Here is a 27,997-nt window from a genome sequence, read left to right as displayed (position 1 = left end):
TAACCCACTTATAAACATGTCCTATGTGTTAACTAATATAAATCCTTATGTCGAACACGTAGTTACCGATAGAACTGATATTGTTAATATATTATGGAAAGAGGAAGGTACAGTCAATTCAGAGTTAACGAGGTATTTTCAAGATTCAAAGGCGCCACCAATATTTTTATCACGAGGACAGCTGTCACCATTTTTCACACAAAACACCGTTTTCAGGAACATGGCTTATTGGACTATGTTTACTCCGTCAGTTAGCCCACCTGAACTTGGTGATATCTACAGAAATTTAATGGTACAGCGACTTTTATGGGAAATAAACGGCACTGTTGGATTTCACGCGTCAGAATCAACCTTTAAAAACTCAAATGAATTATCTTCTGGTTTCAAATACAGACCAAAAGGAAACAGTATTTGCAGCAGAGTTCGCCTTTTTACTGAGTTTTTACTAGGTTGGACTTGTGAAAAATATTTTACTCTTTATGAGTGCTTCACGGAGCTGATTAAAACTCTGACACAGAAATCATTTCTAAAACCATCAAATATAGAAGGTGTAAGAATATGGCTTAATGGCTTACAAACGGTGGGGTATTCGCTACCTCAGAGGCGTTCGCCAACTATATCAAATGATGATTTAAAACGTATCTCTTCTGAAAGCCAAGTAATATATACACCTAAAACAGAACCACGTCCGAAGAGTTTTTATACAAAAGCTTTAACAAGGTACTGTCCATTAAAAAACTACACCCTTGCCAGAGATGTTAAAACTGCAACCCCAGTACTTACACAAGTAGACATTCTTTTGATTGTTGTCTTTAACTATCCCCATTTTAGCAACATTCCAAATATCCAAAAACTTTACGAGCAAAGTGTCTCTCACATAGTGTATTGTGCAAGCAATAAAACTGCGTTTGAACTTGGGGCCAAAGAGTACAATTACCAAGGAAGTTTTATAGAAGCTGATATGGGTACAGGTGCGTATTTCTATAGGTGTTTGATACATGCCATGCAAATGGACTTTAAAGTGCGTGGATATTTATTAATTGGAGATGACGTTTTAATTAATCCATGGAGATTTAAAGATTTTCCTTTGGATAAAATCTGGTTGATAAATTCTACACGCTATCTTCATCTCAATCAAATTTTTCACGAATGGGGGCATTGGCATGCCTTTTATGGTCAAAAAGCAATGGTAAGCATGTTCAAAGATTTGAAAGAAAATTATACAGAAAAATATGAACAGCATAAAGCGAATTTGGCGCATAATTCAGGGGTGAATGATGGTATATTTTACGGAGGAGCCGATATAGCTTACATTCCATCTATTTTGAAAGAGGATGCTTTATTTTATTTCAGTATATATTCTAGACATAGACTATTTATAGAAATCGCCTTTCATAGTGTTTTATACGGCATGGCTCATCGTGAAAACATGATGACCCTCGTCGATGGATACATGTGGGTAGCAAAAAATAGATATCCCCGTATTTATAAACCTTATAATTTCTTTATTCATCCATTTAAAATCCGTCTTAAGTTAAAAACTAGTACTGGTGTTGATTTCTTTTGCAAACAATATTTACCTTATTTATTTGGTGTAAAAACTGTGAAATAAAATATATCTTTGAATATTCTGATGTACTATATATAGTGGTAAACTAGGTGATGAATACTGTGTAAATTAGTGAATAGCAATAATTAGAACCTCATAACTGTAATTTTTAATTAAAAACTTTAATTTTCACCAAGGTGATAATTCAAGAATTTTTAATTAAAAACTTTTTTTCGCCGTTCTTTACAAGATTCGTTAAATTATCACCTAGGTGAAAATTAAGTTTTTAAAGAAAAATTACTCGAATTATCACGAAAATTAAAGTTTTTAATTCAAAATTACAGGAATTATCATCTAGGTGAAAATTTATGTTTTTAATTCAAAATTAAAAGTGAAATATGTCGTATGTGAGCCACCGTATGATGGTACCTTTACGACGGCTCCACGAAGAAACTTAAGGCTGTTCTATGCCCTCACAATGCCGTTTATCCATCAAATTGTAGATCTATAAAATCGGGATGGGACCACGGTGTTGGAGAAGACAGTTGAATTCGAAATAAATTTGAAATGTACCGTGGTTCTTCTTCCAAAAATCTCCGAACAGCAATTAAATATTTCACTCTTGGTCATAAGTTTTTAGCATCGGAAGGACAAACAACGCATCGTACTTTCAATACGAAATTGTGTAGCCATATTAGTGCATAGTTATGGCGGCATCTTGGGACTTTCTGTACGCATCGTATTGCTTCGACTGTTTAAATGGCCTGTGGCCATCTGGTGTCGATTTCGGGACAGTGTGAATCCTGCATATGTTGCAGGGCGTAGCCCAGTGAGAAGTTTTCTAATAATACAAGAAAGTCACTATTTCTAATTTACCTTGCTCTTAACATTTTGATCGTCAATTTGATTTCATTGTTGTCGAAATAAGACTCTTTGCAATGAGAAGTTTCTGCATTATTTTTATTCTTTTGATGTACACTATTACTTAAAAGTTTTAGGCAAATAAGGAAAGTTTCTAGTCATTATGAAATATTGGCATGTGTTTAAATAGATCTACTAAATAAATATTTATCTCTATGTTTACAACCTCTCTTATGATAAAATAGAAATAAAGGATTCAATATGACCTATTATACGGTGTGTGGGTTGTCGATTCAAGTCCGGGCATGATGTAGACACGATTTCTTTCTTTCATCGATAATCATGTCACTGATTGAATTACGAAGGTTTTCGCTTGAATTATTCAATTCATCTAATTAAAATACAGTTTAAGGCTGAGAAAATGAGTAAAACCATGGACAATTTAAGCGATTACAAATGGAAGGGCTGAATATTTCATTTTAAATTCAACAAATGTTGATTATTATTTCAGTCTAAACTGAAGATGTTGCTCTGTGTTTTAATATCCTTTGACCAAAATAAAACTCCAAATAGCAACGATTTCTTTAATAACTAATATGTGTCTTTGATAAATAAAAATAAAATTGCGTTCAAATAATATTTAGACTGTTAATAATATAAGTCTATCGATGCTGTTTTATCTAATTTTAAATCCAAGGTAAAACTTTCAGTTTAGAGGATGGTATACACGCCCCATTCATGCACATCTGTAAAAACCAAATTATTATGATTTGAAATATATCAATAGGTATAACTTTATAGTCAACAGCAAGTTAAAGAGACTTGTTCACCATTTTCGGGAGTAAATAGTACCTTGGTCTCAAAAAAGGGAATTGTTCCGTTGAGCTAATCAGTAATTACGGCTTACCGTCGACGTTTTAGCCATCCTATCCTACGTGTATCCATATCATTCATTTTTGAAGGTTATTTTAACGAGTCGTCTTTTCAGGAGCCTCCATTTTGAACAATGGTTAAAAAATTATCGTACAGTGACGTCATTGGTATTTGAGTCACACCGAGAAACAAAACCAGATCTACATTCGTCGTTCATCACAAATCATCATGCACATGCTCTATGGAGATAAAAACTACTCAGGTAAGAAAAGATAAAGAATAAAACAAGGTCTTACCATTCCCAGACCACACTTAGTCCCATCTACAGCTGGTTCTCGGCGAAATATTCTATAAACATTATTTTCACAGCATAATTTTTGGCATCTTTCTTCTGCAGACTGTGACTAAAATATATATAATAAAGCTTACAATGTTGTTCATACTTTAAATAGAATCTACAATCATGCATACAGACCGAAATCGGTCTTATCAAACCTTTATCAACATGTCCAGTGCATAAAGAAACTCAAAACATATATGACTTGATTTGTTTGTACCATAATTACATGAAGTCTTGGGAACCATTGTTTAAAATGTTTTGAGTGGCCTTTGACCTTTTGGTGAAAATTTCACACATTTTTCACCTTTATAATTGTTTCACACATCAGTGTTTCTATTAGTGTCGACTTAATTGTATTTTGACGTTTCTATTATATTGAAATATCTGAACCATCATCAACTACCACACGGCAACGCAATAAATGAAGTAGACGTAAAATTAGACCAGGAATCATGCTAGATCATTCAAGATGGGGTGTTAGTGCTAAAATAACGTATCAAAGATTTGAATTATTGTCGAAAATCATCAATTATACTTCATTTTCAGTGTCTGTAAATCTAAGTAATATTTAAATATAAAAAAAATAAATGCTTACTGGACAAGGAAAGCCATTGGAATATTCACGACACTGGTCCGATATAGGCATATATTGTCCTGGCAACAATTCAGGATAGGTATAACCTGCATCTGAAGTCTCTCGTAAACATTTGGAATACCATATCCTGTAAATTAATCATACTATTACAAAATGTTAGAGTCTGGTACTACTACCAGGGGGTACAAGTGTCTCTTGTTGTACCTACCAACTCCAAAAATGGGCAGGGGGGAAGCGGGATATCTGAAATTGACAATTGTATTTTCTACAAATTACAATTCGACAAATGTACTTTCACAAATCGATATTTGTATTTTTGTCATTTGCAAGGAAATTAATATTGGCATCGAAACAGCTCCATAAAGAAGAACCTTTGATAAAATCTTACTTCGATAGAAAGTGGCGTATACTTCGTTTTGAGCATTCCGAAAATCTTGAAAACATGGAGGCATTATGCCTTGTATAACTCATAATAAAACCCGAGTTTTTTGGGCAATCTGCAGCTTCGTCTACTCCATCATGATAAGCTCCAATTCTACAAAAAATGGATTTCTTAATGTAAATTAAAAATAATTGGATTAACAAAAAATATGTTGAGACGTTCTATTCAGAGAAATAGTAATGGGTAATAATGATCAGGAAAATGTCAAGTATTATTCGAATTGTCGAGTGATAGTAAACCAAATGTCGAAGAATTATGGCATTAGAAGTTTTGTGAATAGTTCCTTCACGATTATACAAATATTAACGTAATATAAAATAAAGGTATAAATGATAAAAGCAAAATCAAGGTATTGATTATGACAACACGAAAAGTGATGATTCATAAAGAAAATATTGAGTCGTGATCCCGAAAACTGTATAGATTATTTAAGGGATATATTCCTCGAAATATTCGCTTTTCTGGTCGTATTAGAATTTCTGCTGTTCATCATACTTTCTGATATAAATCGAATACTCCACACTTAACAAAAATTGCAAATGCCTAGTTTATATCTTTATTTTCAGGATATTTAAATGGTTACAGGCATTTATAACATAATTGTATTTGAATATCCGCACGCGAGAATGTTAAACTGAAGACAATGTAACCTTCATAGTTTGTTTTGCTGACGTACCAGAAGTCCTATATGTATGGATGGCAAAGCAAATAAGACGAATAGATAATATCAAAATTCAAATCAAAATAACTATCGCATAAAACCTTCCAAATACAAGATATAAATCAATACAGTTTAAAGATGGGTTCCCTTATTTATGATCATGAAAATGCTAATACTTATATGAATATAAGGTAGAGGTGTTTAAATGACTTTGAAAAATACCAGTTTGTCTCACATATCCATACTAAATTCATAATTACCAGCAGAATTCCAATGAGTGACCGATCAAGAAAGGTAAAAAGTCAGTTTATCCAGACTGTACATACATTGGCATTTAGGATTGTTTAAAACTATTAATTATATGCAATAGGAACATAATGATATGATTAAGAATACATGATAATTCATTAGAAACACTCATTAATCAAATAGTTTGCTTAATTTGACACACAAAAATAAGGAAACCCATCTTTAATAATGCATTCTTATTTTATACTAAAAAGTTTTTTTCTTTGTTTATGCTTCTACAATTAATATCCTTTATATTTTCAGATCCTGTTGTAAATCGCCAATAGTAACTTCATAAAAGCATGCATTGAGATAGTATCAGCTTTAAAAGGGTTTCTGTCGATTGGAACAACAAATTTGTTTAGTGATTGGTGAAGAAAATGTTATGAATAAATACATGTACATACTACTCGATATCGTCATAACTTACAGATGTCCGACTTCATGTGCACTGACTAAAACTCCCTTAAAACTTTTACCAATCTCACTAACTGCCACATCATAAGTTGATTTGGCATATTTTCTAGATGATATACAAGCTCCTTTAACATAACCAATACCTAAAACAAAACATAAACATTACTGGACAAAAGATACATATCATTGTTTACATTATCAACATAATGGACCCAGTCCACTAAAAGATTTCACGCAAATACGAATGTAGTTCGTGCTATATTTAGAAAACCTCTTTTCCTCTCACTTTTGGGACTTTTGCAATGCCTATTTTTAACTAATTTTTGGTCTGGATTTGGAATTTGTCTAATATTGCATTTTCTTTCAGATTTTGTGAGATGATGATTTTCATGCAGAAGAATAATTCTAAAAATGGTCGTTTTGTATGCAATGACAGTCAAGCGGATGTTGAAAAAATCTTTACTTTCAGTTTGACTAGCTCAAGATTTTCATGGTCATATACTTGAATTTTGTCCAGAAACTAAGTATTGGCCAGGCTTTCATGTGACATATTGGTAAGTTTTCAACGAGATTTCTGTAAAATGTTATAAAAGGTTGAATTTCGTGTTTAACATTGAAAGAAAAAATAAAGATAAGAAAGATAAATTTAGCGAAATCGAAATTAGGCTTGAACTTTTCATTAAGAAACAAATAGAAACATTAGAATTCAGTGTGGGTTTGTTTAGGCTACATGGTGACGTCGTTTCAACGGAAACAACTGATATCATTTTTATTCAATATAGCTATCTATATTCGGCAATCTGGTCCCAAAGTGTGAGAAATGATCTCTATGTCCAATTGATCAAAATGTCATTTAATCAATTATTAATTTGCCTAACGCAACCAAAGGGTTTTATAGGTCGTGTTTAAAATAATCCAATATAATCAATATAATCAAGTACTAACCGGTTTGTCCAACCACAATTAACAATATTGTGCAAAATAGATTTTAAGTCCATTATGACTTGGTAACCTCCTAACAATTAGAAATTATTTACTTTTATTTTATACCAACCCGTTTTTTATTGACAAATGTTGTAGTACATTTTAGAATGGTTAAAAATTCAAGTTCATTCAAAGTTTATACACTTAGGTAAAACTATACATATATTGTGTCAGATTATAATTCAACATATTTTTAAGAAAGGAAGGATTGTAGTGTGTATCAATTTTTAGTATGCTTACGGATAGGAAAATCACGTGGCCTAATGAGCGGTGAGCCTTCCTCTTAAATATACAGTAGTGTAACGTATATTCGTGCATATAAGAATTCAACACCAAATTTCGTCAAAATTAGCAAACACAATGTCTTAAAAATTCCCTCAGATACTCTGTAAAATAATTAACATGGTTTTGTTTCGATTTTCTTAATGAATCCCTCACTTTGACCCTTATTTCATGTGTACCAAGCTCGACAACGGCTTCAAAAAGCGTCACCTATTTTCGTGTACAATGTTTGATCTTAAAATAAGTCGAGAAAAATACGTTGTATGGATACCCAGTGGTATATTTATCATTTCTTAGTATTTATCTTTAATATCAATTCATCATGACAATTCCTTCAAAGATTCCTTCAATGATTTAAAAAAACCCCAGAAATTGAGCGACAAATTAAGATAAGTAATACGTAGGGTGACTTATTACTGAAAGTCATTGAAACAACATAAGAATAAGGCCCACATCGTGCTCCATAGAATTTTTCATTTTACCTTGCTTGAAACCTCTGGATTCATTCTACTAGCTGACATTGTACAGATAACCCATGAAAACATGCAAATACAGAAGTCACGCAAAGTCCCACATGTAAATTATTAATCATTTCCGGAGATGCAAGAAAACTAGGTTAGCACGAAATTAGGTTACCAGACTGTAATGGACTCTCTTGTACAAAGGCTAATAAAAGAACCTATTGTGTCCTTGGAATATAGTTTTATCTATTATTTAACTCCTTGTAGCAGAGCACGACAAATGGCGACGGGGATTTAGCCATTAACATTAAAAAGAAGAGAAAAAAGAGGTTAGTTTAATTAAAAGACAAGGCGAAGATCGACCACGATTTTAGAAACGGCAAAATCAAATTGGCGTTCGGTGGTAAATTAGACGAAATTGTCGAAACTGCAGAAAATTGGCCCACGTACATTGAAAGAGCATTGAACAATATTTTCTTGCCAACGAAATAAGAGGTGATAAGAAAGTACTAGCTCTGCTCAGTTTGATAGGATGTAAGGCATATGGTCTACTGAAGAATCTACTGACACCTGAATTACCTTCAACCAAAACATTTGATGAAATAGTTTAGTACTTGAAGAATCATTTGTCACCAAAACTACTGGGAATAGCTGAGAGATTTCTATTCCATTAAATACATAAGCATGAAGGTGAGAGTATTCACGAATATCTGACAGATATAAAGAGATTAACTACTCATTGTGAATTCGGTGATCATCTAAACCAAAGTTTGACACAGATTTGATAAGGCAATCAAGATTGCTGTTGCTGCTGAAACTGCTAAAGAAAATGCTTCAGAATTACAGAAAAGGGTAAGGGCTGAAAAGGATGTTTATAAATTTCATAGGAAATCCGAGCGGAAAGATGAAAGAAAAGTGAATTGTAAACACTGCAGTAAAACAGTCAAGAATTACGTTTTTGATTTTATTAGAATAAAAAGTGTCGAAATTGTCAAGAAAATGGACACGTGGAAAAGTTTTGTACCAGAAGGTGAAAGTTCACATTATTATAAATAACAGTCAAACTTTAATAGGCTAGGCATTCTTAATCTCAAAAGAAAGATACGTGAAGAATGTGAATAAACTAGAAGAGAAAATGAAGACGGTGATGATATAAAATATAATACTGAAGATATTCCAGGTCTGTCTATTTACAAAGTGTAAGGAATTAAATCTAATATTATATGGGTAACTGTTTATAAACAACCTATTCAAATGGAATTGGACACTGGATTACAGTAATTCCCTACAATATATATAAAAGATAAAGCTCTTCTGATACATTTCAGACTTATACAGGACAATCCGTTAGACCTTCAGATTATATTGAAGTTTAGGTTTCACATCAAAATAAGACTGAATTAATGACTTTTTATGTTGTGAAAACAGACAGTCCTCCATTATATGGTAGAGATTGGCTTTCAAAATTCAAGTTTTATTGGAAAACTACTGTTTCACAAATAAATCATTAAGTTGGGTGATAATGAAAAGACTTTGATACAGAAGTTAAAGGAAGAATTTTCAGAAGTATTCAAAGAAGGAATAATTGGTACTAAGATATCAAGGCTAGAATAAATTTATTACCCGATTGTAAGCCAAAGTTTTGCAGGACTAGACCATTAGCTTATGCTTTAAGGTCAAAGGTTGAAGCAGAATCGGTAAAATTGCAAAATAAAGGTATTTTAGAGAAAATAGAATGGGGTGAATGGTCCTCATCCATTGTTTCTGTTTTGAAATCCAATGGTAATGTTAGAATCTACTGAGATTTCAAAAGCACTATATATCCAATCATGATGGATGAACAATATCCTCTACCACGTATAGAAGATATATTTGCATCAATTGGAGCAGGTCAGAAATTTACAAAGATAACTTTACGAAAAGCTTATCTACACATTATGGAAGTTGAAGAAGGTTCAAAGCAATATCTAACAATACTCATAAAGGTGGCGTCTGCTCCAGCGATATGGCAAAGGGTTATCCATCAAGTTTAAGATGGTGAACATACAATGAATAGAAGAAGATATGATAACGAAACGACTTCAAAGGCATTGTTTGCGGGTAAACAGTGATAAGTGACTTTTTCAAAGACAAGATATCTTTTGGTGGACATGGATTTGGTGAAGGGTCTACACACTAAAAACAGACACAGTATTGTAGCCTTGTTGTACGTTGTAAAAAGTAGCCTGGACTGGCTAATGCTATTACCTCCTGGGGTCGTAATGGAACAAAAGGGTATAGTAGCATTTACTATACTCTATAATTATCTGGAGAGGTCTATTGTTACCTATAAGTACTTACTATACTTACATCTTGGGTGTTCCAACAGATAACAGATAATCTAACCAAACCAAACCAAACCAACGACTACCATTCAACAAGAAATACCATGATCAGAACGAGTTTGGAAGAATGAAGAAGATCGAGTAACTCACGCCACACCATCCAGGGCCGAGTTTCACCGCCATGTCATTCGACCCGACCAGATCTAACGAAGAATCAACAACCAAACCAACAGGGAAATTCAAATTATTTTCTTTGTTCAGAGCGACACCTATCGGAGGATATATATACGGCGAATATTTTGGGGGCTCTCCATTTGGCAAGCAAGGAGGAAGGACACTCTTTTCTTTAGCATTGGTAGGAGTCTGTAAGCAGTGTAGATTCTAGTCCTTGGGTATCTCTAGAATTCAGTTTACGACTTTAGTGTTAGATTGTATAGAGTATTAGATTGTATAGTTCAGTGTTAGTAGAATTTTGTGTGCCTTTGACGGAAATAAAGAAGGACTGTTATATATATGAATCTGCCTCCAATTCATTGTGTCTTTGGAAAAAGGATAACCGTAGTCTGAAGTCGGTCATAGGCATACCTAGCCGACTGCCCTATTGGAATAGAACAACAACTCCTCCAGCAGATAGCCAACAACTCCGTTGCAGTACTTAAAGCTCCTGTACCCGAGTCATTTGTACAATAACGTTCATTTCTGAATATCAACATTTTCTACCGAATTTATCTTCCATTTTACAAGGACCAGTTGTTAGAAAAGGGAATTGGTCAGATCGTGCGTTTAATCACATCAGATACAGTTTTAGCTCACTATAAACTAGTGACCAAACTGGAATGTGATGCTTCTCCTTATGGCATTGGTGGTGTATTGACTCAAGTGATGCCAGATAAGAGTACTGAGCGACAAATTGATTATGCTTCTAGATCATTGACTAAAACAGAACGTCAATATGCTCAAATTAATAAAGAAGCTTCGAGTCTAGTTTGGGGTGTTAAACGTTTTTATATGTATCTTTTTTGGTTGAAATACAACCTAACAGGGTAATGGTATATGGTCACGGTTCAGTTGTTTACCAGTTACATGTGAAAAAGTTCGACAAGGAACTATTTATCATGAACGGATGGTTACTGCAACATAAAAATTATCTAGCTCCTTATTATTCTAAGATGAGAGATCAGTAGTGAATTGATGTCTCCGAAAACAAGTTTTAACGCAACTACATGGTACTCATAATGTATTATACGTATGAAAGCACTTGCCAGAAGTTATGTTGTGGCCTTGTATTGGTCATGAGATAGAAGAATTAGTAAAGAAATGTTCTTACTGTCAACAGATCCAAAATTCCCATCAACTTGTACAACTTCATTCATGGGAGTGGCCAGAGAAACCTTGGCAACGAGTACATATCGACTTCGCTGGTCCAATTCAAGGTGCTGTGTTCTTTATAATGGTTGATGCGCATTATAAATGGCCAAAAAATCTTCAAAAAACATTGAAGTATTACGAGGAGTATTTTCCCATAATGAAATTCCCGAACAACTCGTTTTTCGGAATTACCAGAATTACCGTGATCAATATTGACAAAGTTTCGGTAAAAAAAAAAGCTAATCATTACCGTGATATGTTACAGAGCGCTTGCGTAACTATCACGGAGATCGTTTGCGAATTTTCAAGACGATAACTTCAACGATTACAATTCATCAATATCAACAACGCGAACACATATTCCGTTAACGTCAATCATTCTAATGTCTCCGCTGTAAACAAATCAACATCGCCCAATTAAACAACTCATGCAATGTCATTCTCAACGACCTAAATTTACCCAGGTTTCACAACCAAACCAAAATTGGCCAAAATATCTCTGCCACGATTCAATGTCTGAGGCAGATTACGAAGCCGCTATGGAACTTTTTCAAGTCTGATTTGGAAGGATCCTAAAAACATCTCAACTCTTATGGATAATCCACTAAAATAACCATTTTGTAATGACTGACATTTTAAAGCATCACACTTACGAAATATATAGGATATTGTTAGTGTAAACATTCGTAGAGTCGCTTGGCGTACGAGCTGCACAATATGGGAGCTTTTTATTCCAAATTTAATAGAAAAAATTTAGGCAATCAAAACCGAGAATTTGAAAATCAATACATTCGAAAAGGACCTACAACCCAACGACATGTGACTGGCTTGATATTCGACTACAACACAAACAAGGTGATGAGTTTACAATTCAGCGAACGACATTCTCGAGCATTAGTTCGCCAATATTCTTGTCAAGCAATATCCATATATTCAAAACTTAGACCTCGCATATGACCCAACAGAACAAAACATTTCACAACATAGCGATATTCTAATGGGTGCAGATTATTACTGGTTGTTGGTGACGAAATTGGCAGTGGAAAGTGTTTTTAGTTGGCCTATATCCGATCCTGTTTACTCTCCGTCCGACAAACATGTAATTTCAAATCTTATCGATTCTCTAAGTACTGAGGAATCAATAATGCATTTAATGGCCAATTTGAAAACATATTGGGATATTGAGGCAATCGACATAAACCCACCCAGCACCCAACATTTCGATGCGATATAGGCCTACCTCTTAAAGGGGTTTCAATCGGTTGTGGTTTGGAGCGTAAAATACATCAAACTGCATGCCAAAATTTAGAGGTAGATGCCCCTTACCTTTCGTGAAAGTTTTAACTTAAAGGGGAACAGTCGGCATTTCAGGGATTGGTTTTGGTCTTTATTGGGCTTTAATAGTCTTAAGAAGTACTCAAACGCACGAAAATCGCATAATCCCTTCAAATATACCTCAAACTAGAAATTTCACTGTCTATTTCTATATATTATGTGTTTTCTATATAATGCATAGTCTCACTAAAATTCGAGTCGAATTTTCAACTTTCAAACGTGAATAATTGTGGATACACAAATTTCGACGATGAGCTGTGAACACTATTACTGATTATGTAAGCTAAACAAATTCCTGTTTTTGAAGGTGCTCCTTTAACATATCAAAGCGTTAAGTCACAAACAGTTACAAAGTCTTAACCGGTAACGTAAGTATTTTGAATTCCCCCGGCTCCATTGTTACTGTACTAGCCGATATCTGATTATGAGAAATTAATTCTGATTGGACAACCAATCAAAAGGGTTTTCACAAATGTACCTCCGAAAGTGAAGAGTTGTAGGTCCGTAGTTCGATAATACTCGCAAAAATCACGTCATGTATTTTTTAATTCAGCAATTATAAAATTTGATATTAAAAAAGGGTTTCTGTCGCCAGGTCAACGTATAGAAACTATACAAAGGACATACATATAATACATCGAAATTCCATGTTGAAATTAAAGCAGAATTCCCCTTTAAATTGAACCCCCGGCTACTATTATTTAGGAATGAAATGTATTTTTTAATACCTGCTGTTAGTTTGAAACACCCACTGCTTGACGTATTCCTTCGGCATAGGTCTTCACTGAAATTACAATAGAGGTGTAATTATGGCCCGAATGAATAAAATAAAATTAAGTTAAAAAGAGTAATTCTAAATTAAAGATAGTTATATTATATTTATGTACCAACTAACAACAACTGTCTGACTACATTGAGCACTGAATTGAATTTTTTTCTCTCCTTTCATAAACATTAAAAATAAAATTTTCACTCGTATACCAATTGTCTTAAAGGGTCCATAGAAATATAAGGTTCTGTGATTTTACATTTAAAATAGAAACACTTCCTTCCAAGAAAATTCACGTGAAAATGGCCCACTTTTCGGACAGAAAATTCCCCTCTGTAAAATCATTTTATCAATTAATATTTTTTCCAGTGGTTAACATTTTCATCAACCCAAAGACAATCTAAGACTCTCACTGGTACTTTGTAGTTGGTATTTCAATTCATAGGAAAATGATTGTCAAAATTCAATTCAGAAAACAGGGTAGAGAGTAATTCGATTAAAAATTAAAGTTATTCGAGCAGAAAAGGATTAAACTAGGCAATATCAATACAGTACAATAGTACAATGGAACAATTGTTATAATAGATTTTACATTATAGAAAAGAAATCAATAAGGTTCACCCCATTCTTTATACTGTTACACAAGAATAGGGTCAATGCCTTTATTATATTTTTTTTAACTTATACAAACAATCTCACCCAGTCATCAAAACAGCAACATCATGCGATGAAAAGCGAAGATTTGATTCAAATTTTATCATCCATTCTCTAAAACCCCCAAGCACTTCTTTTAATGAAATTAGTGACGTATCATTTTTCATTCGATTCTCCTCAATGAAAGACTGGAACTTAGCAGACTGTAAATAAAGAAATTGATTATTTACATTCCTTCAGCAGAGGACTTTTAAAACTCTATTGTTCTGTTTTTTTTTAAAAAAAATCGTATAGTGTCTTTCTTATAAAATCTATGGAATATTATGTATAATATCTCGGGATATATTATATACTACGACATCCCAGATTGTTAATTAAGCTTATAGTTCCCGTCAGAAAAAAATCACTCCTCTGTTGAATTTTATGGACTCTTAGACAACTTAGGCCCCGAAGTCGTCAATTAGTCAAAATCGTCAGTCGCTATTTATTCAACAATCGTAGTCGATTTTTTTTTCAACTTGTTGAAAACCTTATGCAAGTAATATTGTAAAATAAAACATGGTGCTACCTACATAAATATATTTTTTTTTTAGCTTGGCTTTCTGGTTAGTTAAATTTAAAGTCCAAAAGAGAAGGTGCCCTTTACTGATTTTGAATCAACAATTCATGCTTTTATCATGCATTGAATATATAGGCTAGTATTAGACTATTAGTCCCATTTAGCATCATAAATTAAATGCATATCTTCTTTAAAAGTTTCTTAATCGAACAGTTGGATGAAAACATCCAAGTAGGCTATATTCTGCATAATATATACAATATACATAACATTATTTACATATCAGTTGACAAAATTCAGTCACATTTTTCAACTTGATATTGGGGTTTTCACTAAAAGCCACCTGGTGTTTCCTACGAAACTCGTTTGTTTCACGGAGTATCTCAATGGTCGCCATTTGTCGAGTCTTGCAGGGGCGAGTTGCAAAACTTATTTCATTTATTGTTTTTCAATCAAATGACCTCCAAAGTAAGTGTTTACTGGTTTATAAGTCAGGTAAATCACTTCCCCTCGGGCTTTTATGATTCTGAAGAGAAAAACACTGTAATGAGGATAAGTCAATCGTGAAACAGTCTTTACATTATTATGAATTTATCCTATATACAGCTTGCCACGAACAGTTTTATTTGGCTAATAGAACATTGAAAACTTACAACAATCATCGCAGATCCTTTTAAATGGTGCCTTTTAAAGGGCTTAAAATTTCATGCTAATTAGGCCTATTTTCCATATAGTTTATATAACTGGATTTCGGTTTTATCTCGATAGTCGGGTCTTTTTGTCATTATGCTCAACTTTTGTTGCAGTCAATTACCAATGAAATTTCTGGAACAAGTTTTATATGATTGAATATCTTGATTGTACATGGAATGATATGCTATGTGAGTTGATGGGCGCAAGACCACTCTTGAGACGACTTAAATAAAGGGAAGTAATACAGATATAATGTAGTCAATCCAGGCAACTAGAAAATAATCTTACCCGAACAGCGCCGTACTGTTTCACTTTTACCGAAACATTTGGATCCTTCATTGTTCTAAATTTAAAGTTGACCTGAAAAAAGACGAATTTTAAGTTTGTAAAACAGAGATCTGCTTACATAAGAATATATACCGGAAAGCACATGTTCTCTTTTATCAACATAACAATTACTTAAAAGTATTATAAATCGGCGCAATTTAATGGAATATGCCATAAAATGAGTTTCTGACAAGACACTTCTTCGCGTTCGAATTCCTTACAACGTTCTCAAGGCCTTCAATGTACTAAGCTCTTAAGATCGAGGTCGATGGCGACTGTTTTAGAATTTGTATTTATAGCTCCATTGCACCAGACCATTTGCGATCTTACAGCGACACGAAAAGTCGTGGTCAGACGTATTAAGGTTGCTATAATAGTGGGATAAGTATGTAAGACACACCAGACATGTGCAATTGTCGCCACTATCCGCCGAGCCACAGCGCATTTTTGGACAGGTTCAAAACAAACGCTAAGGTTTGGTGATCTGACACACGTGATAAAGAAACGCTGCAAAAACGTTAGAACGCAAAAATAAAAAAAACTCGAGGTAGTTGGTCGTGTGTTTTTAAGATTTCAATATTTTAGGTACTTTTTATCTAGTTTTTCTCACGATTGACCACGACCTATTATATTTTCATTCGCCGTAAGATCACAGATGGTCGCAGTCCGGTTTGACGGGGTTATGAGGGACCATTACGTTTGTCGGCAACATAAAATATTTTCTAGTCGCAAATGGCCGCAGTCCGGTGTGACAGGGGTATTAAAAAAATGAAATCAAAATTCTCACCGCTTGCCAAAAATGTAAAAGATAAGTTCCAAGTTTAGCAATATCTTTTTTAAACCATTCGAATACTTTAAAATCTACCAATAAAAAGACTTCAATAACGAACGGTCGGTCTTTAACCTGACGTTTCACTATCTGATGTGCAGCCCTTGCTTTAAATGAATGTGTATCACGAAAATACGCTGGAACTGAAATATCATTTTGTAAATAAGATCACAAATAATATTTGAAATTGATAAGAGCTCGGTTAGATTATTGTGGTATAGTCAGTCTGATCGAAGTGGTTAAATGTTTCTGTATATGTGTATGTTGTGAGAGACTATACCTGCTCTGTGTGGTTACACAAATTCAAAAATGAGCGTTATATTTCAGAAAAAAAGGTCCGATCATTGATGGCACGGTGATCTATATAAGAGCAAAAGTCCATTACTTGTAAGTTTAATTTACCTTCTAAATAATCTAGGGGTTCATCAGTTTGTTTATCTTCTCTTTCTTCCTTCTCATCTTTGTCTTCTTTTTCATGACGATGACTTCGATCGTTGTCCCTTTCTGAAAATCGTCGTCCATTGTTTCTCCAACCAGCTCTACCACTGAATCGTTTATGTACAATATGTCTTCGCGTTTTCTCTACTAAATTTTCATTGGCGAATTCAGGGGGCACTACAAAATATCAGTATAAAGAAATGACATTCAATGTACCAATAGAAATGGATCACTATCTATATACTTAGTAATGTAATGAGGGATATACATTTGCACTTTAGCAGTTGCCTAGATATTTGTATTACATTCTCAGATATTACCCATTTCACCCATCATCGGTCAAGACTGACGCTATCAAAACTGACCGCACAAAGTTATATTGTCTAAGAAGTGACGACAGTGAAAGCTCGGTGGGTTCGTTTTGCCACATTGCCCAACTTGCCGCATCAAAAAAAAAAAAAAAAAAAACGACTTGTAAAACGAAACTAAAGATATCTGATAAAATCTGGAATGACCATTTGTTTCACATGAAACGAAATATTTTATTCATTGAACTTGTCTTGTTTTTTGGATTTATGTATTTTGTATTACGGTTCTGATCGTTTGTACTTTTGGTACAATTATGTTTATTATGCAACTTTTCTGAAGTGTTACTGATGTCAGAAATAATGCTTTGTCATCTGACAATGATACTCTTCAGACGAGCTCTTAAGGGATATTGATATACTACCTTCCAAATAATCAACATGTCTTTCACTGTCATCATCCCGCCATACGGTATGTTTTGAAATGTGTAAATCACGTTTATGTCTATCTGCAGCTCCTGGTGGTGCTATTATTATTCCGTGATATAAAAACCCTTCCTGAATAATCACAAAAAACATCAATTGACTATGGTAGGCCTCAAAATTGAACTATATTGTTTTATACGAAATATATCACATTAAACTAACAATATTATTGTCTTGTTGTGTGAAGTAGATATACATTACACACTTTAAACTGTATAATTATGATGCTTGTCTCTGTATAGATTCAGAACAGTATCAGCCAGACAAAACAGGTGTAAAATTTGTAACCAGTAATATAGACCATTGTACATTTCATGTGAATATAACTTTTGCCATTTGTATTTATGTGTTAGACTTGTTAAAATTGATGTTGATGTCAACTTTAACAAGAAAATAGCCGTAAGGTAATATATATTTAATAGGATAGTATAGATTTGCTGTTATTATGGAACTCCCTAGCTGCCAGCACATAACAGAAAAATATTAGGAAATTAACTTTTAAAGTGACTAAAAAAAAAATTATGTACTTTACCACGTGTATTTGACGTGTATTTGAAGGAATAATGCTAACTATGCTCCCAGTATCTAAATTATGAAAAAACTGCCCTTTATACTTGAGTACATCACTCTGAAATTCAGGAAAACAAATCAGCAGGTCTAACATAGAATAATTGTGTACAATAATTACATCATCATTACATAACAGCATTATCATTCACATCAGTATAGGCTAGCATTTTTATTGTTGTTATATCATTTTAAAGATTCAATAAATGTTAATCACTTTAGTGAAAAATTGTGTCTGTCAAGCACCTTAAGTCACTGCTGCGTTATCGGTATAGTAATAGCAGTTTCACTAAAAAAAACATCCCCAAAACCAAGAATAGTTACTGCTATTTACAAAATTATTACCGTCAGTCTACTGGTATGGATTTCTGTTTTACCCTTTCTGTTATCATACACTAGAAAACTTTGGACATTATCGGGCATCACTTCATCTTGTACTCGGGTTAATGATATATTGTGTTTGGAAGATGATGTATTAACGATGAGATGTAGTTGGTCATGATAAAGAAGGTTTCCATTAACTTCGACATTGGCCGACTGAGGATCTGAAATCGAAAATCCCCTATCAAGTACATAAATATCAAGCTATTACAAATAGAACGAGCGGTCAATCTTAAAGTCTATAAGCCCACACAACAGTCACTTTCATGGAATCTTCCTTAATGATATAAGCATACAAGGTTTCATGTAAAGCTACGAAACTCATTCCAAAAACCCCCATGTGTTCATGCGATGATTCCACAAAACCGTTTTCGATTTGCTAAGGATTTGGATAGTATTTGCACTAGTCACTATTTTTGAATTTGAGTGTGCGTACACGTGAAATCGCAGCTTAAATCGGAACTAAACTGTAGTTTTAAGAGAAGTTAGAAGTATTTTAAAGTTATAATAACATCTAAAACCTTCCATACTTATATTATTCATGGAAAAAGAGCTCGTCATAAAATATACATACATAAATATATCAAGTACTGTAAAATTTTGACCACAATTGTTGTCTCCATTGCCCTCACAAACAATTATGGAGGAGATGAACAAAAGCAGGGTTTATTTCAACTACAATTCATGTTTATTTCAACTTTTCAGAGCCAATATTTGGCTTATCAAGGGAAGTAATTTGTACTTAACTACCAAATCCTGTTTATTTCAAAATACATTAAAACCATGGCCAATACTCCTCACAACTCAAGATGAATAATATGAAATTTAGTAATATTCTTAGAGTAAAATATGTCATGATGGAGGATACAGATATGTTCTAATTATGAAGAAAATTTCAATATATATCGCAGTACAGCATTAGAAATATATTTTACAAGGTACGAATCAATAAATAAATAATAGATATATAAATATTTATTTACCTAGTTCGCCATTATTGTCAATGACACCACAGGAAACAATAGACTGTAAAATACACACAAAACAATAATAATCAAATCCTAAAACGAAGCGGGGATTGTAGCAAGAAAGAAATACATATAGATTAGATGACGAGGTTCCGTGGTTTAATAGTATAAAGTGTTAGTTAAAGTGGTTTCAAACTTATTCTTTTAAACTTATTTCAGATTTGTACATAAAACTATTTCTTTTGTGTTACACGACCTAGACGACATTTCAGCACGTGTAAATTGTTGTCTTTCACTATTATGGCCAAGTTAGGTTCACTCCTGAATAGTGTTTTTTCAACATGTTTATCTATTACAAAACGCTCACGTTTCATTGATTTTTCAGCGTAAGCATTACTTAAAGCAAGAATAAGTGCACGTGATTTACATTGATCAGTATTTAGTACGCATGTATAATAGAAGCTTCGATGTCGTGTGTATCAATTTGAGAATTCGTTCTTGCTTCAGTTGTGTGATTTTTGTAATGGATAGTGACAACGATCTCTCAAAGTATAATTAACCAGGAATATTTATGAACACAAGGCAATTTTATTATGTATTTCGACGATGAAAAAAAAGGTTAAGTTGAGAATTCTTGACCCCAGGCTCATCTTACATAATTACGATTATAATAGATACGTTACTACGGAATTTTAGCTTTAGTAACCAGAATACAAGCCTTCGATACTTGTGTAGCAGGTGGCATATTTAATGTACCGTAATTTGATACGAACCGGAAGTTGGAGTTTCCAGATTATTTTGTACATCAATCGAGTGTGGATACGACCAACTTTAGCATTCCATGGGATTTTCATGAGCAAACACTATAAAAAGCTCGATTGTACCTTATTACAGGCAGTCGGTCGGTAGGCGGCTCAGGGTAAGCATGTTCGTTCTGTGGGAGTTATAACACTTCGCTCATAGAGTTGGCTCTTACCTTAGTCAGACAATCTGGCTGTTTGATTTGGGGTTGTGGTTGCCTTGGGTCGGTTTGGTTTCCAGTCAAATCTGAATCGGGAAAATAACGTTCCGCTCGTTCAGATAGACTGATCTAAAATCAAGGGTTTTCAATGTTTGTGTAAATGTATTGTTTGGAATGCGTTCTGTGATGTCTTGTCTTGAGTTAATAAATGTGTTTTTGTTTAATTATTTATTACTTCCCATTGAGGTCACAGTATCCTGAAAGAGCCTGGAACTCCTGGTGTATTGAGACATGACAGGATTGATATTTGGGTTGGGGGTTTTTGGTCTGAAATAACTGCCTTAGATTACCTCCTGCTACACTTGTAAAGCACAATATATTCTACAACTATCGATGAGGTGAAAACCTTTCAGGATTCTTCACTAATCATTCTTTGAGAGCAACTTGTGCGACTCGCCTTTTTAGTTCTGGTGTTGGTGAACAGTTCATAGCGAAGACCGCTAGCCATAGAAGTAACACTATACGCGCGTACAAGCGATCGAACACCACACAAGAGGCCTTTGTTAGAAGTGTGATCCAAGGTCATAGTTCATCATCGTCTACCACTGTTCAATCTTCTAAACGAAGTTCTCTAATGATCCAGATATCACTTCCGCTGTAGACAGATTTTCAGATTTACAGAATTCTTTTTCAAAAATGAACACTAACCACAAAGTTCTGATATATATTTTTTAAATTAACATGTCACGTAAAATCACTGTTTTTTTTTAAGTTACATCCGACTTTTATTATTGGATAGGACTAATTTTGATTTCTCTACGGAATAGCATATTGCGTGACATGGTTATTGACTTCATATTAGTGACATAATTCAAGAACAAACATTTACTTTCACCAGTAATTGAAAGTTTAATAAATTTTACAGATTAGTTTTCAATACATTAGACCATAAATGGTGAACGATATAGACATAATATATGGCTGACTATTTCAGCCAGGTATATGTGCATACTGAACAGGTGGTACCTTTTTTAGTTTCTGACACTGTTTCGGAAATGAAATAAAATGAATGGAGTTTTACATCCTACTTTTCTGCACCATGTGGGCTAATGAAGACGGGCAACGCCATGCAGGGTGCATTGAGGGAAATTTTGCCAGGACAGCGGCATTAGCCTGCTCTTTTTCGATTTCCAACTGTCGAGGGATCTTTAACGTGCACAGCCTGTAGCACAACGGGCCTCGGTTTATTGTCCCATCCGAACGACTAAACGATGTCAGCGCCCCTCTCACCTGCATCACTGCCAGGGGGAAACCGGGTTGGTATTATCTCGACCTATGCCGGGATTGAACCTGGACCTTCAGGTTAGCGAGCAAGCTATAGTTAGTTTGGGGATAATATTTTGTTATGAGTAAATATGAAGTTACACAATACTTAATCCCGGTTTGGTTCTGCATTATTGTTAATTATTATTGAATAAATAAAAATTGTGTTTATTCACTAAAACACGTTTACTTTTGTAAGAAAGAGGCCATTTTAAAGGTGCAAGGTGCAAAAAAAAAAATGTTATTCACTATGAATTAAAATAGAAAGTACATTGTAATGAATAAATAACACGGTCATGACAAAAAGTACCGAAAGTTGATAAGTGAAGTTCCCTATCATTCATCGACCAAGACTACTTCGTTTTACAAACCACGATATAAAAATCACATTGTTTCATTTGGTTGTAAATCACTTGTAAGATATTTTTATTTCTAATCAATCATCTTTCTAGTACATTTATAAATTGAACAATGATTATAATATTTTTGCAATAATGTAAGTCAAAAAAGTATTTCAAAGGTTCTAAAACCTTGTTACTTTTGGGGTCTTAACATATTACAACTACTAGACAATCTTGTAGTCCTTATTTAATTTTCATGTAGATATCTAGTTCTTTTAATAAAGAGTCAGTCAAATTTAGGGGGAAAATCGAATCTGAGGATCAATTGATTAATATTAAATATCCTGTCGAAACGATGGTATAGTGAGCATCTATTGAATATGTCGTTTGGTTTACCCAATTGCCCATCCAATGTTTTACCGACAAAATGAAAGTATATGCCCTAAACCTACTACAGATAGATCAATATGACAAAAGGTTGAAGTCTCCATTTGAATTTATATAATCTCCAAGAAGTGGTCATAATTCTAATCGAATGTCTAAGAAATATGACTTTGAATATACATGAGTTTATTTTAAAATTCATCACTATTTTGTCGGTCAATAAATATAATATTTACATGAAACTTGCATATGTCAAATAAATTAATCAGTATCATTACGGCAGCCTTAAATGGACTGGATATTAAGCCTTATTGGTTCTATAAGTAAGTAAAAGAGTTACCTGTAGGATGAACTCCAATAAAATAAAGGTGGTGGTAACAATGTGCATTACTATTCTCTTTACCAACTGATTCAAAAGATAAAATCCAATCTAAAGTTCCCCAATCCCATGCTAATTATCATGTGTTTCATTTGAATTATAAAACATAATTAAACATATCTATATCCTACTTTAATATATATAATAGTCTCGATCACACCAGTAATTACAAAGAGTTGACTGAATTCGATTTGAAAAATATAATTTGGTATAATCGAGTCTATTGATAATTGTATTGGTCAATCATGCACGGAAGAGTATATCAATGATGGATAGGTGTCAATTAATACTGAAGAAACTCGTCGGGTTTATGCCCCCAAGTTTCATATTAACCGATGTATCACTATTCTCGATAATATGAACCACGCGTATGTCTGACACTAGTACGCTCATATAATCATTTATGACAGTTATAACGCAAATTAAAAAATGTTATTAAACTTTTGGGAAAATGAAAACATCAATAAATCATAATAATAAATAAGACTGCTTCACTGACCTTTGACTAAAGTTGAATCAGAGACCTAACTTACCTCAAGGTGGGCACAGATCGACCTTTGACAAGCAAAATCTGCGGGCAACAGTGTATTTTTCATTATCTGCCAGTAACTGGTGGTATCTAGTAAAGTCTGATCAATCTCTAGATTTAGTAGACCAACGACTGATTAATCCCACTTACTGTCAGTTACAATCAGTTGCACATGTTGTACTTTATAATTTCCAAATTTGAAATTAAAATCATCTTCTTTGTCTACAATTCCACAGATATCAGAAAGTAAGGCGACTAGAGAAGGCGAATGTTAGAGAATCAAGCTTAATTAGGCTTGGTAATGTTCTGTTTATTGTATTATTGGCCGAAGGACACAGAGTATTGGTGTTTGATCGATTAAAGTAAGTTTTAGAAGTGATTTTATTATAGCTGTACGAGAGTTGGCTATGTAACAAGTAGAAGTGCTAACTCCTTAGTTTGCTAACATGGTTTACACTTAAGATAATGTTGTCTGATCCTTTTCCATTGCATAGAAGTGGTCTGTGGAATTCAAGCATGGTATAGAGACAGAAATGGAGCCTAAAGGACGATCCGCGCCCAAGAAAGCCTTCAGCGGCAACCATTCCGATACCTGGTGACATCACCCCGTACATGACCAAGTGAGGGTTGATAGGAAACTACCACATAATAGCAAATGTTATCGGTATCTCTCTTGAAAAGGTTGAGAATGTAAACACCAAACGAGTTGAGAATGACAAAAGTTTCAGAAAGATTGAAGCCAATTCTCTCAAACGTGTCAGATTTCCTGATATCCCCATGACAATTTATTCCCTTTTAAAACAGATCCGATGATGTGTTGGCCCGATTTGTTTTCAAGGGTAAATCCTGTTCCCATGTACTGGGTAATGACGTCAATTCTCATCTTTTGGGGTGGCTGGATTTCAGGCCTTACTAGTATTGTTAAGGAAAAACAGATATTGGCATTAGTCAGGCTTCAATGTAAAAGTCTATTAAATGTTGAATATAACAATTCATGAAGTGGTAAATAGAGTTAATGTAGTGAGTTTATTAATGTATGGACCCAAACCGCTTAAACACTTTATGCAAATGATTGTAATTAAATTTAGTCACTTTTATTTTTAAGAATCCTCTTTCTCCCTCCCTTTTGTTGTTTTTGTATGTCTATTTTTGACAAGTTGTTGGTCTAGATTTGGAATTTTGTTCCTTGAGATAACATTTTTTTGCAGATTTTGGGAGATGATAAGAGATTTATAGTCGGAAGGGTAATTCTTAAAATGGTCGAATCGCTTCAGAGTGTAGTGTAACGGTACCACATTGCGCTGTAACGAAAGTGAATTCCGGGGATCGTTTTCCGGAAATTGGTTTGATATTGCTTTCAGTGTGAACGCACCTATATGTATTGGCAAGGCGTTCAAGTGACATTTTGTAATGTTTTCGACGAGATTTATGGAAAAAGTTATACAAGTTTCAGTCTGAGAAACTCATGATATATTGATTTTTTTTTTCCAGAAACTAAGCATTGGTCAGACATTCATGTGACATATTGGAAAGTTATCAACGAGATTTCTGAAAAAGTTATATAATTTCGTCATTTCACATGGAAACAGATGACAAATGAATTCTTGGTCCGAGTCCAAATTGTTGAAGTTATAAGTAGAGTTATCTCTCTTTACACATAGAAAAGTGGAGATGGCTGTTGTCAGATATTTGCCCGATTCAAGTCATTTTTCTTTGTGTTACAATTCAATAATTATGCACTTACTCTTACAGAGGACACCTGCCTAATTAAACCATGCTTAAGAAAATGTTCTGTTATAATGTATATTTTGTGAACATTTACCTGTCGATTATAATAATTGAACTCTCATAGAAAAAAATTGTTCACCTTACTCCCGATTTAGATCGCCTTTCAACATATAAAATGGTCGACAGAACCCGAAGACCATCATATAACCACCTGCCAATATGCATTATAAGATATGAGAAAAGTCCTACTCCTGTCATTCTAAACTACCGGGCTAAAGAAAGTTTTCACCAACTTTACTTTACCAAATAACATAAACGAAGGGCTATGGAAATTTATTATGATCTATTAATAAATATAAATAATTTTCCTTGATTTAAAATTAAAATGTATTGAAATGCCGATCTTACATTTTCTGCAAAGGAACAGTCAAACGGTCCAAATAAAAAATTACGCAAATCAGAGTTTATTCAAAAATGTAAAAGAGTACATTCCATGCTACAATAATCATAATCCATGCACACCATAACACGCCTCCTCATTGACGTCGTTAGTCTGCGGTTAACATCAGCAGGGATCATGTTCCATAAGGTCAATAGCGTTTGCTCAAGTCCCAGTCGGTTTGCTGGAGCCGGTACATGTTGTCTCTGCTGACGAACATGATAATCCCACAGATGTTCAAGGGCCCCACCGACGTACAGTTCGTGCCCATTGCAGTCTGTTTTGGCGCTGTAGACGGGTCAAGGCCATTCCACGGAAGGTCGGTAAACCAGCTGTACGAAGTCATCGACGTCACCCATCTGTTTCGTAGGCGAATCTGCCGGATGTAGCGCGCCTCGGCCGGTCTTGGTCTTCCCGATCTTGGCCAGTCTTGAGTCTGTCCTGTTTGTTGGTAACGGATTATCAATTTGATGATGGTGGTCTGGGAGCAGTTGAATGTTCTGGCTTTCTGACGTTGAGTAGCAACCATATGAACCATACTGATCGCTCTGTCTCGTTGTGCTTGTGTAAGTCTGGGCATATTTATGGTTTTTTTTTGCTTAATGAATATTTACTCTCTCCAGCGTCGGTTTTCTTACCACAATCATAGAAAGCTGCGTTCGACAATCTGCGTTGTGGTTGAATTCATATTACATTTGGACGAATATTTTCTGCAAGGGCTCAAACCTGTACCAGTTTTTTGGCTTTTTTTACAACTATATTTAAGGTGAAAATTTTATTTTGCCCGATAGCTTAGTATGATCACCAAATTAGAGTAGAAAAGTAAGACGTAATTTTCCCTCTCAGTTTCATCTGGATTTGTCAACTTCCTTTCGGAGAATCCACATAGCTAAAATTGTTAGTTTGCTTCATTTATTTCAAATTATCTTACTGCATATAAACGAACATGCGTGGTTAAATTAATTGTCTCGGATCAACGTTTTGAATATGGAGTGAGCGTTTTTAAAGGTTTCCTAATTGAAATATCAATTACCAATCTCGTGTGAGATAGTAGTTATAAGTCTTATAAGCTGTAAATAAAATAATCTTCGGACTGAAGGTGTAATTATTGTAACCTTATGAGAAAATACACCGACAGCTCTTCTTAAATACGGTTTTCAGAAAGGCAATACTGACATTATTACACCTTCATAGACATTTTACAACATACTTAAAATGACATTTAACATAATTATGTAGGATGCAATATCAAGTTGTTAGGAACCGAATTACTTTGGAGTACGATCCATCGTCGGTGCGCTCAGTGATTAATCAGTTTCAGATGCCGCCAGTTGCTAATAATCGCTGGATCTACTTTTTTCAGAGTCTACCAGTTGTACGGTCGGTCTGAGTTCATCTACGTCGTTTTGTTACAACATGCTATCTCGTTGATCTTTATACTATGTTTTTATCGTGAAAAACTTTTTAGGTTAACCTGCAACTACTCGTAAGCCTATAATCAATTTATTGACGTAAACGATGAAATGGGGGAGGTATATTGGCGTCACCCATGTCCGCCCGTCCGCCGGGTGGTTGTAAACACTCTTGGTGGATTTCGACGAAACTTGGTGTGAGTGTTTGTTATGACCCAAGGATAAACCCCTTTTGAAAATCAGAAGATTCATAAAATATTTAGTTATTGCCCTTGTTCTTAAAAATGCGTTCAATTTTGAGCTCGTAAACACTCCAGGAAGCACAATTCTTGACATATTTTGAACCCTATTGAAAATTAGAAAAATCGAAAAATACTTAGTATGAGTTAGTGTCCTTGTTCTTGGAAACTCTTTCAATTTTTAGCTCGTCAACACTAAAAGGTGCGATTCTTGTAAAATTTTGACAAAACTTGGTAATATTATTCATTGTCGCCCCAAAAAGTTAAAAAGAAGTGTGTGACTGAAGGTTGAATATTTCAAACTGGTGATTGTTTCTGTACATAGGCCTACTGCCAAATTGTTTTTTTATTCAAAATCAAAGCTGCCAGTAGGCTTGCCTAGCAAGCTATCTTTCATGATTGTGAGCTGGGGATTTTTGAACACAGGAAATAGAAAGTGGAAAGAAAGTTCAATATCCGATTATTCAATAGAAGTTAAATGAAAGATGAAAATACAATGTGACGTT

The 27,997-nt window shown here is 34.1% G+C and overlaps 2 protein-coding genes across 2 annotated transcripts; both read right to left on the bottom strand.

The window, feature by feature from the left end:
* Nucleotides 1–13: 13 nt before the first annotated feature.
* LOTGIDRAFT_235071 (hypothetical protein) lies at nt 14–10,260 on the bottom strand (the record flags this gene model as incomplete). Its single annotated transcript, XM_009063567.1, has 7 exons — nt 14–3,156; nt 3,580–3,687; nt 4,219–4,345; nt 4,607–4,753; nt 6,040–6,169; nt 10,001–10,049; nt 10,228–10,260. 7 exons carry the CDS (start codon nt 10,258–10,260, stop codon nt 3,097–3,099), a joined length of 654 nt encoding a protein of 217 aa, XP_009061815.1. The 3' UTR covers nt 14–3,096.
* Nucleotides 10,261–14,244: 3,984 nt separating this feature from the next.
* Nucleotides 14,245–22,013, bottom strand: LOTGIDRAFT_235070 (hypothetical protein; the record flags this gene model as incomplete). Its single annotated transcript, XM_009063566.1, has 10 exons — nt 14,245–14,406; nt 15,744–15,815; nt 16,570–16,754; nt 17,014–17,226; nt 17,780–17,912; nt 18,373–18,468; nt 18,753–18,952; nt 19,772–19,814; nt 20,733–20,846; nt 22,008–22,013. The coding sequence occupies 10 exons, from the start codon at nt 22,011–22,013 to the stop codon at nt 14,245–14,247; spliced, it is 1,224 nt and encodes a 407-aa protein (XP_009061814.1).
* Nucleotides 22,014–27,997: the final 5,984 nt, after the last annotated feature.

Source organism: Lottia gigantea, assembly GCF_000327385.1.
Source record: "Lottia gigantea unplaced genomic scaffold LOTGIsca_58, whole genome shotgun sequence".
In the NCBI taxonomy this organism is placed as follows: domain Eukaryota; kingdom Metazoa; phylum Mollusca; class Gastropoda; family Lottiidae; genus Lottia; species Lottia gigantea.
Note: the sequence above shows the minus strand (reverse complement) of the source record. Positions and strands in the feature narration are given on the sequence as shown.